We start from the raw sequence: 12,860 nt of genomic DNA, 5'->3' as shown, positions 1-12,860 counted from the left end.
TTGTTCTAGCCGAAAGTAGGAGAACCGGAGAAGTTCTAGTGCGATAACATTGACTGACAAACTTGAATTTTGGTAAAATTACTGACAATTGAATAGGCTTCTGAAGTGTTATTTATTTTTTTTAAACACCGTTTGTCCCTCTTCCTCCAAGTGTAGAAATACATGTTTTTAAGAGCGTGGTAGAGCTATATATAAGGGTGTTCGGTGGGTTTATAAAGGTGCGGAAGAAGGTAAACATAATAATATTGTTTTTACTGCGAAGATATTCCCTGATTGCTGGAGATTTTAGAACATAGCCTCTGTGATGCTCGAAGAACACTGTTTATTTATCCAGATAGATTCAAAACCGAGTTAAGCGGTTAAAGTCGGAAACTGGCCCCCCAAAATGTCTACTGGGTGGACTTTGTTAGTGATCAGGGTCACCACATAATTATGCAGATGTATTTGAACACCATGGACTAATCGTGACAATCTTAGAACCTATGGTTTGGCCGACGCATAGGGGTTTCCTGTTCGAAAACGAGTACAGTTTAATTTTCCCTCGCCCTTCAGGACATTGTACCCCCTCCCTCTGGCGTGTGGCCAAGCATGTTGCCTTCAAATTGTGTCTAGGTTGCTCCAAAAAGAAAGCCTACCACTATTGTCACTTTACTGAGACAATAAATAAAGCAATGGTTTTCCCGTTTCAATTTTTCTAGAAGACAGTTTAAGATAGCAAATGCATGTGTGTGTTTTTTTGTTTGTTTTTTTGCAAACATATAATATTGCAGCACATGGTACGATGTTAAAGATAATAATATATGAATGCGTACATGTGTATGGCTAATAAGAAGTCAACAATGACTTACAGAGAAGCGCCTGAACAAAAAGGGACACGACTCAAAATGCAAGTAAGGACACAGCTACACAACGAGACGATCAGCTTAGCTTTCTAACACCTAGGTCAAAACACATAATTGGTGGGCATGAGATATGAGCGCAGGGAGTCAATTAGAATGACTGCATCATTCCGTCATGTTCAATTGCATGTATTGTGCTCGCTCTGCTAAACGCTTGACGCTACTATGTACGATATGCCACAAAAAAAGAAGATAAATGCAGCATCTTTTAGAAACGGGATTTGATATCTTGGGGTTGTTTGATACACTTCCTGTACATATTTGTTGTCTTTGGGGTCTGGACTATTATGGCAAACGCTTCCTTTATTTTAAGGCTCGTGACACTGTTCTTTATGATTATTGACTAGAAGGAATGCAACGGACAACAAGTAATATTTCGTCGGTAAGCCATTCACCTGGTCTCAGTCCAGGAAAGCAATTTTTTTCAGGAGAGTTGTACATTTAGTATGCATCTATTCTTACTTTTTCAACATTTAGAATTTTGAATTTCAAAAAGATATTTATCGAGCATCCAACCGTTATTCCAGGTTAAGACTCCTTAATTTTGTTTCTTGTTATTGCTGTTGTTTCTTTTTTAATGGGCTTAGTACATCTGAACAGCTTACAGACCATTTGCATCAATCCTGCCATAGACATGACACATCTTTACTGTCACAGTATCAAACTCTCAATAAGGTGGAAGGGGGGGGGGGGTTGTCTATAGAGTGGACTGATCAGTAGTTTCTATTTATCACGACCCTCTTCAAACCAAAGGTCAAGTGGGTGGTTGGCAGGTGCTCTGGTATGGTTTGCTTTTTCTTTCCTATGAAACGTCTGTCGTTCTTATCTCCCCCTCTTCTTTTTTATATTTGTTACTCTCTTGTAACACCTCTAATCTTCTGGCGCTCATATGACCTTTTGCAGTTGCGAGCGCCGTAAAACCTCTACTAAAACTTAAAAAAACACAACTTAAATTTGCGTGTGAGCCTGGGTTGATCACGCATACGTCGCCAGAAGGACCAACGTGTCGACAGCGTTCAGAAACATTAAATTGTGTTATAAAATAAGTCAGAGTTAGCCTATATATAGCAAACACATAACGGACACAACGGTATACTAATCAGAGGGCGCCATTTTTATTTTGATAGTGCAAGGGGGGAGGGGGTGGGAGTAAGTTCCAGGAGACAAACGCCGGAGGGTGATAGGAGTCTAGAGGCAATACTTGAGAACCCAGAGAGTAGGTTTGTTCACCCAATACAGACCTGGCCTGTTTGTGATAGTTAAGGCTATTAAAACCATGGAGTTGAGTGAAAGTGCTATTCGTAATTCATGCTGTTAAGATCGCAAGTTCTAAGCTAGCAATTTTGCTCATGCTATGCACACAACACACAGGTAATGAATGCACGGTGGAGGTGTTCTCTTTCTAGAGCTCAATGCAAGACCTACATTTTGATTATGTTGTTTAAAACAAGCCAGTTAAGCAGAATTTGCGGCATTTCAGATTTCTTAAAGAGGGTGCCATCTGTAATGAAACACTTTGAATTAGTTTGCAAAAGGCACAAAGAGTGCAGGCTGAGAGGTTAAACGCGAAACTGTTGCCCTCTGGTGGAGGAAAAGAAGCTGCAGCAAAAAAAAAAAATGTTGGTGACACGCGCTCAAAAAGAAAACAAATATACCAAAATAAAATCACACGCACAGAAAAATCAAACAGTGTTAAAACAAAAGAAAACAACGTAGTAAAAAATATTGATGACTGCTGGTGCATGACAGATGCGATGTACATTTCTGTGCTTTCAAAACAAAAACTCAAAAATCAACAAAACAAAACACAGAAGTGTAGAAAATGAACGCTTTCACAAAGAGACCTTTTCAAGGCAATGGTCTCTGTGATGGTATACGGGGTGCCCACTGCGACAGGATCGTGCCAATCGCCCGACACAGTCGCCTGACACTGAAAACCAACACGTTTTTAGGCGACCTGGCCGATCGGCCGATCCCATCCGTAGTTGGCACCCCGTAAAATGCCAAACAATCGTGAGTAAAAACGGGATGAAGTGATGCAAAACACATGATACTAAGGAGCAGAAAAACAAAACATGATGGTTGTTACATTGAATATCGGGTGCTCGGCTGTTGCAAATTCTTCCTTGAAAGTAAAGCTGACCTATGCACCCGATGGACGACATAATGCCAGTAATAGTATGGGCGGACTGCAATATTGTTATGATAAAAGGGAGACGTTTATATTAATGATGCCAATAACTGAAATAGGTTACGAGACTACATTATAATTATATTTTAAAATAACAAAGGTATACAACACATCTATACAAAGAAAAAAGCAATGGTTTACGCTTGATGCAAACGTAAAATATGAAAAAAACACTATAAAACTTAGTTCGCATGTCTTAATTTTAAGCCTTTGCAAACAAGGCAGTATAATACAGTGACGGAGCTACCGAGTAAGTCAGAGCGAAATATTATATTATGGTATAAATCTAGTATAAATGTGCATGCACAGCATGACATTAGAGTATTTAAATTTCGTATTTACTCCTCAATTTTTCATGTTTCGCTTTAATTAAAGGTCCCTGGTATATAAAAGGGAGGAAAGGGAGTGAGTGGGGGAGAGGGAATGGAAAAGAGGGGAAAGGATGGGAGATGTCGTATAAACCACTGAAACTACCGTGAAGGATGGCTTGGACCCAAAGATCTACAATTGTGGATCTCACCACCGCCACTTTATATTTTCTATGTGAAGAGAATGTGATTACGGCAGTGTTGGTAATCTTAAAAGGTTAATGAACAGCTTCATTTATAAGTATGGCGAACATTTTAAACCTAACGAGCTCTGCGATTTGGTTATGATGTTCTGTACAGTATTCCCTCACCATATCGCAATTCACGTTTTTCGCTCGGTTCATCACATTTTGTTTGCAGAAATAGAAAAACAGGGGCAGCTGTGTCGACAAGACTATTTGTGGACACCCTATCAATTATCATTATGAGCAAATACAAATGTTTTATTTTTTTGGATACTGATGGTCTCTCATAATCCAGCGTAGAAAGTCTTTTGAAGGTGTTAGAGAGGTTTATGAGTATGCGGGAAGGGCAATGCAGTTCAAAATGAATGCGATATTCGAGCGTGATATTCGAGCGTGATATTCGAGAGAATACTGTATTTTCTTTCAAAGGAAATACTGAATATGAGGGGCAGTGAGATTGTGAGCTTGAAAGGAAACGTTTTGTCATCATGTCCATGCATACTTTCTGTGCTTGTTTCCAACGATTTTAGAGTGAGTTTTTTAGAATGCAAAAAGCCAAAATAAACCCAAAGAAATTCAACAAAGTAACGACTAATTTTAGATAAGTAGGATACAAAATAACGACTAATATTAGATAAGTAGGATACAAAATAACTTTAAAATACACACTTCAAACGTGAACTATGCACAATATGATCTACACAAGACAATGATCTACTGAACATCCAAGGCTCTTTAGAAAAGTGATGTCAATTATTATTAGCAAGCTTTAAGCTTAGTGGTGGATTATTTGGAAAAAAATAACTCTGTGCCACACCACATCATTTTGTGTGTCTCTGATATTGTTACTGTTTACGTGCATATTCAAATCGTAGTGTTAGTGAAAACGTTTTGATACGTGGAAAAAAGGATCCAGAGTTATCTCCCGATGAGTACTTTAATCTCTACCAACTCCAAATGTGGATGGGAATGAGACGAAAACGAAAAGCCTTGTAATGTGAGAGTTGCCAGACTCAGTACACAGATACCAACCAGACGAAGCATTTGGGTCCTCACTCTTTCGTTTTTTATCCAGCTTTTCTTGTCGCTTGGCGGCGCGTTTGGCTCGTTCCTCGATCTCCTGGGATTCGCGGCATTTGTGGAAGTTCTCCACGACAACGCCCACGAACATGTTGAGTACAAAGAAGGCAACCAGCAGCAGAAATGATATGAAGTATATGAGGCGCCATTCGTTGTAGTTTTCAATCGGCTGTGGATGAGGCAAGAGTAGAAGCGTATACGTATATTAGTAGTGAAATGGTTATTAGCCAAAATACAAGGGATACTGAGGAAAGCAGGAACATCAAATATTATGTTTTTAGATTAGTGACGACTTCAGAATACCTCTTGTTATCGTGTCAGGGCTTCGATGTTTATGAGCAGAGATAAACTATGAATAGACATAATTTAACAAAACCACAAACCTCTAAACGTTTTGTCTAAATAGATTCAGCCTCGAAGCATTCATACTACTTTTTTAAACATTTTGTTTGATGCCAACGTTCTGGAATCATAATACACCCGCTCGTTTATTTGTATTACATTTGTCATCTTGACTGTCAGTGATGTCGCCTTCAATTCTCATCTCTACAAAACACTGTGACCGTGTAACCGTAATATGGCCAGTAAGTAGTAGCTTTGTCTTTTCATGTGTCTGGAACGCAAAGTTCGCGACCGATCAATGTTATATTCTGTACACATAAGTGCTAGAAATGATGGCCATTTCGAATTGCCAAGGAGTGCCGAAGGCGCGTCTGGAAACATCGTTGACGTGAGCTTCAGTGTTGACCTTTTGACTTGAGAATTAATATAGCTTAACCTGTCTTCGCTTGTCGCAATACGTGAAAAACTTGTCATTTCCCAAAGTTCATCAGATTTGCTGTTGTTTTTATTTGTTTTTTTAATTAGTTTTGGTTTTTTTTGTTGTTTGTTTGTTTTTGAAAAGTATAGCCTTGAAGTAGCCGAACACATCACAATTTGCTGGAAAGTTACTCCAGTTTGAAAAGAAAAGCTAAAAGAATAATTTGCGAGTAACTACAATTTCAAAACAGGAGTTCATATTTTTCCTCAAAAACTGATTGCACTAGATCTGTACGTCTTTGTGACGTTCACTCTCCGTTTAAAATTGGTTCTGAGAAGAAATTGAAACAAGAACAAAGAGAGAAACCAATAACTACATTCTCCTCATTATCGTCACACGTTTGTTCTCTGTCTTCTCTCCCCCAGTGTATCTGTCTGTTTGCAGGTGTTTCTCTTTCTTTCTCTATCTCTTTCTGTCCCTCCCTCCCCTTTAAAGTTGCACTACGGTGACTTGGTGGAGAGAGAGAGAGAGAGAGAGAGAGAGAGAGAGAGAGAGAGAGGGGGGGGGTGGCGGAGAGAACGGGAGAGGGGGTATCAGAGAAAGAAAAAAAATGAAAAAGAGAGAGAGGGTGCATGTGCTTGTCTGTTCGCGTACGTGTGTATCTGTGTGTATCTGTGTGTATCTGTGTGTATTTGTGTGTGTGTGTGTGTGTGTGTGTGTGTGTGTGTGTGTGTGTGTGTGTGTGCCTATAGATGCGTGTGTCAATGTGTGTAGTGTGTCTGTGATTGCATTTGTGTGTGTATATATATATATATATGTGTCTGTCTGTATTTGAACCACTGTACTCACCTGTTGGTCAACCCCGACCGCGTCTAAGCCAGTGTACATAATCTGCACCCAGCCATCTTTAGAGGCCAACACAAAGAGAGCCATCAAAGCCTGGGAATGAAATTAAGGGTCAGTCAAGTTTGTGAACCGATGAGACTCTCGGGTCCCTCTGTAATGTACAGTGTGGTAAATTACTGTAGTCTAAAGCTGTTATATGATAAACAATTAATTTTGATTCCCCATGCCTCATTCTTTAAAAGATGAAAGCATGTTCGATCATGGCAACCAAATTGTGGCACCACTGTAAAAGTGGAGACCCTTGATGCTCGTTCTAGGTTAATTAAAATTCGAAAAAGGGGAGGAGGCGGGTTGCAATGAACTTTCGCCTATATCAAGAATTAGCAAGAAAGTTTTAATGTTTGGTTTAATGTTCAGCGAATAATTTAATAAGCCCTACTTCTTGCAGGAGGCGGCTTGCTTTGACCCCGCCTGTCAGGGCCAACCGAGCTGAGACAATGCAACACCCTCACAAGCAGACGAAAATTATTCTAGGCTTACCACTCACTGGTGCAGTAACAACCCAGAACAAAAATAGCAGTTCAAAGGATGTCTTTAAAAGAACGCAAACATTCACACATTGAACCCAGAAGTTCTATTAAAGCGTCTTCAGCTTACCTGGCCGAGATTGTCAAAGTTATACTTTTGATTGATCCAAATGTTTTTCTTGTCTTCCTCGCAGTGGGTCCTATTGACGATGTGCTGCACCTCCGGGCCCTTACAGTAGTAGAACGTTCCTTTAAAAAGTTGCACGCCGAGGATGCCGAAGATGATGAAGAATGTACAACAGATCAGAACGATGTTTCCGATAGGACGGAGAGAGGACAGGAGGGTTTGAACCACGAGCTTCAGGCCCGGCGCCCGGCTGATTACCCTGGAAGTGTAAGCGTTATATTGTTTATCGTTAAACAGGTGATCAGTGTATAGGGGAGGAGTTTTTAATTATCTACAGCAGAATCAAACATTGTGGCGAATAAAGGATGGAACTTACATGTAATATCAGAGGGTTTTTCAGAATCTCTTCTTGCATGCATAAAGCATCCTAGACTGCTATTGTACTACTCTGCAAACGTGATGTTACAAGAGACAGGATCTTGTATAATTATGAGTGGAACAAAAACTCTGATAGTAAGAGTGTATCATTATACTTTATAGAATTCGAAAGTACAGGCCCAACATGAAATAAAACGTTTTGAGACACTGCGCTTATGAGAGAATAGGAATCTAACAGTTCCACCCTTTACATGCATTCTGTAATAACCTCTCTACTTTGTATTCTGGCTATGCTGGCATCGCACAATTTAAAGGTATGGGGGTCTTTCTATCAACCTGTCTGTATAGAAGTACAAAATGTATTCTTATTGAGTCGGCCTGACAATTCATCTGTCTAAAATTGCCCAATCGTCCGTCTGTTTGGTAGTTGTCAATACTGAAATGACCAGTCAAACCATCTACCTACATGCACGTACATTTCTCTCTCTCTCTCTCTCTCTCTCTCTCTCTCTCTCTCTCTCTCTCCATCTCTTTCTCTCTTTCTCTCTCTGTTTGTTCGTTCGTCTGCATTAAGTCAGCCAATAAAACCATCCGTCCACTTGTCCAAACATCCAACTATGTATCTCTGATAGTTTGTCTGTCCTGAGTTGGCCTATCAAACCATCTATCTGCTTGTCAATATGTCCGTTTATCTTTCTGTTTGATAGATTGTCATTCTGTGTGCCAATACCTGAGAGGCCTCAAGGTTCTCAGAAGCCGGAACACGCGGAGAATGCCGAAAATACGCGGGCTGTTGTTGGCTGAGAGGGAGATAAAGATGTCGATGAGAGAAATGATGACAAGGAACCCATCCATCACGTTCCAGCCGCTTTTCAAGTAGGCGTGTTTGCCCACGAAGAAGCCTTTGGCTATCACCTGGGGAGGGTAAAGACCAATATTATGTTTGATGATGCTGTGTTAGTTATAACGCAATGAATGTCTCACCGTGATTTTCAATCACCATTCTAGATTTGAAAAATGTGAGATGAAATTATTATAATAAGAAGCCCAGGATAAGTAGGTAGAAGAGATGAGGTGCACCCTCCCGCCTCTTTTTTTTAAACCTCCATTTAAAAAAAGACGAAACTCTCACATTGCGAATAGTGCATTTAAAGATAAACACCTTTAGGTCAACTCATACTAGTATGCAGAAAGCTCAGAAGGTGCACACACACAATTCTAATTAGCTAAAAATATCACTTTGGTGCTCGAAGTCTCCCTACCAAAAATGTAATGAATTGTTCAACAGCAGGGATGCAATCATTTAAACGATAACTTAGAGTAATGTTCAGAGCACATACCTTTATCAACATTTCCATGGCAAAGACAAACGTGAAGATATAGTTGGAATATGTGAGGAACTGCCGCTCCTGAAACAGAACGAGGCGACAAAATGTAATTCACGTATGTGTAATCATTGTCCGGATGAAAACATTCTTCGGTACAGCAACCACACCAAACATTTGAATAACCATGAACGACAGAAATACAGGAAAAATCAAACACGTATGTTGTTCTAAGCCAAGGGTGTTATGAGTGCTCAACTGAGAAACACGATTGGTATAGACTACTGAAGTCACACATGAGACCCTAAAAGTATAAGGACATTATTTGTCCACCTTTCAATTTAGCCGTGAATCAATGCTGATCTGTGTAAGGTATACGCCTAGATAACTCAAACAACTTACCAAAAGAGACAAATATCAGAAACTTAAAAAAAACAATAAACGGCCAGTAAATACAGAACAGAGCGGAGCAGAAATAGATGTTGGATTAATATAGTAAAACTTGCTTTCATGTTGTTGTATAGTAGTTTTGTTCATTAACGAATCATTTGGAAAACCTTTTTCATAATCAAAAAGGTTACAATAACAGACACAAGTAGTGTAGTCATACAATTAATCTGTCATCAGTACATTGAGCGCTTTGGGATTCTAAGTACACGAGCTATTCCCCCAAACACCTGTGCATTCTCACCTTCAGATCTTAAACCTCTCACAAGAACAGTGGAGTGGAGACCGTTGTTTTAAACAAGATATATCGAGCAATTGCTCCATTGTAACGTTCCAGATACTGTCAACGTGCCCTGGCGATGCAGTTGTGCTGTACAGTGTTGAGGTGCTCATTTCTGCAGGGCTATAGTTAATTCTATATAATTATGAAGTTGTGGACATGCCAAATATGCTATGATTAAAGCTTTAGGAGGTTACGGTGCAAGAGGTACTTCCAAAACATCGGGCCACAGCTCTAAAATAGGGGCCGGGGAGTCCATCTTTGGCAAGACAAGACACAACCAGAACAAGAAAACTAATTGTATTCCCTTTGAAACTCTGTCTTTGTCTCACTACCTACGCACGCGGGGGAACTAGAATATGAGGGCGCTTTGCAAGAGCATTGCTATTTGCGGGGATCACTCTAGGAACCTACAATAAACACAGGAAGGAGACGGATATGAAAGGTGCTGGGGACAATCTGTATGTGGGCACTTGCAATTTTTAAGCTCTGTGATAAGGAGTTAAGATATTAGAGACATTGTACCGGCGTCTATTGTGTGGAAATTAGACGCCTTGCCGTTCCACGAGAACTTCCATGTTCAATTCTCGTGTGGTAAGAATTTTTATTGAGAGTCTCTTTATTTTTCAAGGACGTTGTATCTCTCTCAACTCAGGCCAACACTGACAAGGAGGTACAAAGCTCGCCTCCTTTTTCTAATTGATCTAGATTGTGTAGATAGAAGCGTAAAAAACATCTCTGTTTAAAAAGACATTATCTCAAATCTAACGGGCATCGGCTAAAACGTTCAGGCATCCTCCGAGCTTCAACTATTTACATAAATGTTGTACTTACTCTAACTTTGGTTTTCATCAAAGTTTGTACATAACTCCTCTGGTATAACAGATAATGGGAATAAAACTACATTACTTCAGAATGAGAAGACAACTGAATTTTGCACAGTATCATTTTGGGACAGGTAAGGAATCAAAAGACTGGCCACCAAACAACAGGAAAACATGCCGATCGCCGCGACAGCTCACCACAGGTTCAAACAATTGTGCCCATAGCGTCCGTATCATGCGAGAGACGCCTTCTGGGGCACTTTTGGGGTCTTTACGTTAAAAAGGCAACTTCGTACTGCTAGGGTGACTACATAATAATATGATAGTTTTGTTTTAAACTCAGCAATGACTAAAAAAGACGAACATTTATAGAAATCTAGTAGTACGCGTGTTGTGGGGCTGAAAGATTGCCACCCCAGAAAAGGCGTGCAGAAAAACAATACAGGGCACTAGAAAGAGACGAGAGAGAGAGAGAGAGAGAGAGAGAGAGAGAGAGAGAGAGAGAGAGAGAGAGAGAGAGAGAGAGAGAGAGAGAGAGAGAGAGAGAGAAAGAAAGAGAGGGAGAGAGAAAGAGAGAGAGAGAGAGAGAGAGAGAGAGAGAAAGAAAGAGAGAGAGAGAGAGAGAAAGAGAGAGAGAGAGAGAAAGGAGAGACAGACAGAGAGAGGGGCAGGTAGAGAGATTTGGAGGGAGTGGGAATATAGAGATAGAGAAGAAGTAAGACATAGACACAGGCAGTGCTTCTATAGGTTAACACATGCCATTGACTTATACCCCTCGACTGCGCACTGTCATGGCTATACTATAATTGAGTAACCTTCCCACCATCCCCACCCCTCTTTTCCATTTCCCCTGCATTATGGCTTAAATTGGGTCAAATGGAGCTGTTTAAAGAATATCAGGCATCCTCTGAACCAGAAATACGTCACAGTGCACGGTCTAGGATGTAACACAAGTCTATGGCATAAGCAGATAGCAGACGGACTGTTGCGGTGTCAGCAAACCAACTGCACGAACTGACATCAACAGCCAGGGTAAACAATTGATGGGACGAACACGGTTCATGCTCTCGTTATGTATGACAAAACCCCACACACTGACTTATTTACCTCGAAAGCCACCTGTAATGACGACATTACATTGTTATTGACAGTATTTATTTGTTGTTGTTGTTATTTTAGTATTATCGCCTAGCAATAATATTGTTGTAAGTGCCAATATCTTTTTATATAAATCTTTGGCGTAGCGAAGACTGATATTTTGTCAAGCAACTGCCTTTGCTTAAAGTACATTATCCTCATTCAGTCAAGGTAATAGCCAAAAGCTCCTATCTTCTTATTTTTTTCTACGCATACCGCAGTACCTTTTATATTGATTACATTCATCTTTCATTTGCATTTGCGAAGATATCTGTATGGTAAACTGCCTATAGTTTTTGACTATCAAACAGATCAAATGCACACAACAATCCCTTGAAAAAAAAGAGCAGCACACAAACATCGCTGAGATGTGTACAACTGGATTGCTCTCACAGATTCTTTCTCTTTTGTGTGCTCTGTTCTAAAAACCAGTCGTGTCTAGGATACAGAGAAGACATAGATGCACCGTTCAGAGAGGCAAAGTGAGAGAAAGAGAAAGAAAACGACTGACATAAAGACAAGCGAACAGACAGACAAGAGAAAGAGGACGTGTGAGAGAGAGATAGATAGATAGAGAGAGAGAGAGAGAGAGAGAGAGAGAGCGAGATTCTTATGTGAGAGGTGCGATCTAGGGGTGAGAAAGCGCAGGGGATAATGTGAAAGCATCGTGTGAGAGAGAGAGAGAGAGAGAGAGAGAGAGAGAGAGAGAGAGAGAGAGAGAGAGAGAGAGAGGGGGGGGAGAGAGGGGAGAGAGAGAGAGGCAGACAGACAGAGGGAAAAGCACAGAGAAATACCTTTTCAACGTGTGTTGGTGGCCAGACATGATCTTCACACATCGCTCTTGAGGAGCAAACGGTCGCACGTCCCAGATTCTCACTGAGGAAAGGCACAGAGAAAGAGAGAGGAAGAGAGAGAGAGAGACAAAGGGAGAGAAAGACAGACAGACAGAGAGAAGAGAGAGAGAGAGAGAGAGAGAGAGAGAGAGAGAGAGAGAGAGAGAGAGAGAGAGAGAGAGAGAGAGAGAGAGCAAGAGACTCACCAAACTGTCGGGGGGAATGTCGGGTCGCTCCATAGCCAACGTGATACAGTTGAGCGCGATAAAGATGAGCACGGCGTTGTCGAACCACCGTCGAGAGATGAGGTGGTGGCATAGCTTGCGCAACCTGCAGCAAAAACCAAACAGAAAAATTATATGAGGTCAGTGATTCATTTATTTATGAAAAGAATCGAAACAGTTGTTTGATTGTTGTTGTTGTTGCTGTGGTTATTGTTGTTACTGTTGTTGTTGTTGTTTTTGTTGTTGTTGTTGTTGTTGTCATTATTGTGTTGATGTTGTAGTAGTTATTGTGTTGTTGTTGTTGTTGTGTGCAGGTGGCCTACAGATGTAAGGGGCAACAGACTTGAACAGAGCCAGTATGTTGCTGATTTTGCTGTTGTTGCTGTTATTGTTTTGGTGTTGTTGTCTACCCCTTGGGGCAGTGCAACT

The 12,860-nt window shown here is 40.6% G+C and overlaps 1 protein-coding gene across 1 annotated transcript in view; it reads right to left on the bottom strand.

Moving 5' to 3' along the window:
* LOC101864393 (voltage-dependent T-type calcium channel subunit alpha-1G) overlaps positions 1 to 12,860 on the bottom strand; it is a gene marked incomplete at its 5' end in the record, with an annotated part of 113,429 nt that overhangs the window by 31,956 nt on the left and 68,613 nt on the right. The window contains 6 exon segments of the mRNA XM_035970147.1: positions 4,700 to 4,892; positions 6,333 to 6,422; positions 6,987 to 7,242; positions 8,092 to 8,276; positions 8,702 to 8,770; positions 12,414 to 12,537. Coding sequence (XP_035826040.1) covers positions 4,700 to 4,892; positions 6,333 to 6,422; positions 6,987 to 7,242; positions 8,092 to 8,276; positions 8,702 to 8,770; positions 12,414 to 12,537 — 917 coding nt within the window.

Source organism: Aplysia californica, unplaced genomic scaffold (assembly GCF_000002075.1).
Source record: "Aplysia californica isolate F4 #8 unplaced genomic scaffold, AplCal3.0 scaffold00226, whole genome shotgun sequence".
Taxonomy (NCBI): Eukaryota; Metazoa; Mollusca; class Gastropoda; order Aplysiida; family Aplysiidae; genus Aplysia; species Aplysia californica.
Note: the sequence above shows the minus strand (reverse complement) of the source record. Positions and strands in the feature narration are given on the sequence as shown.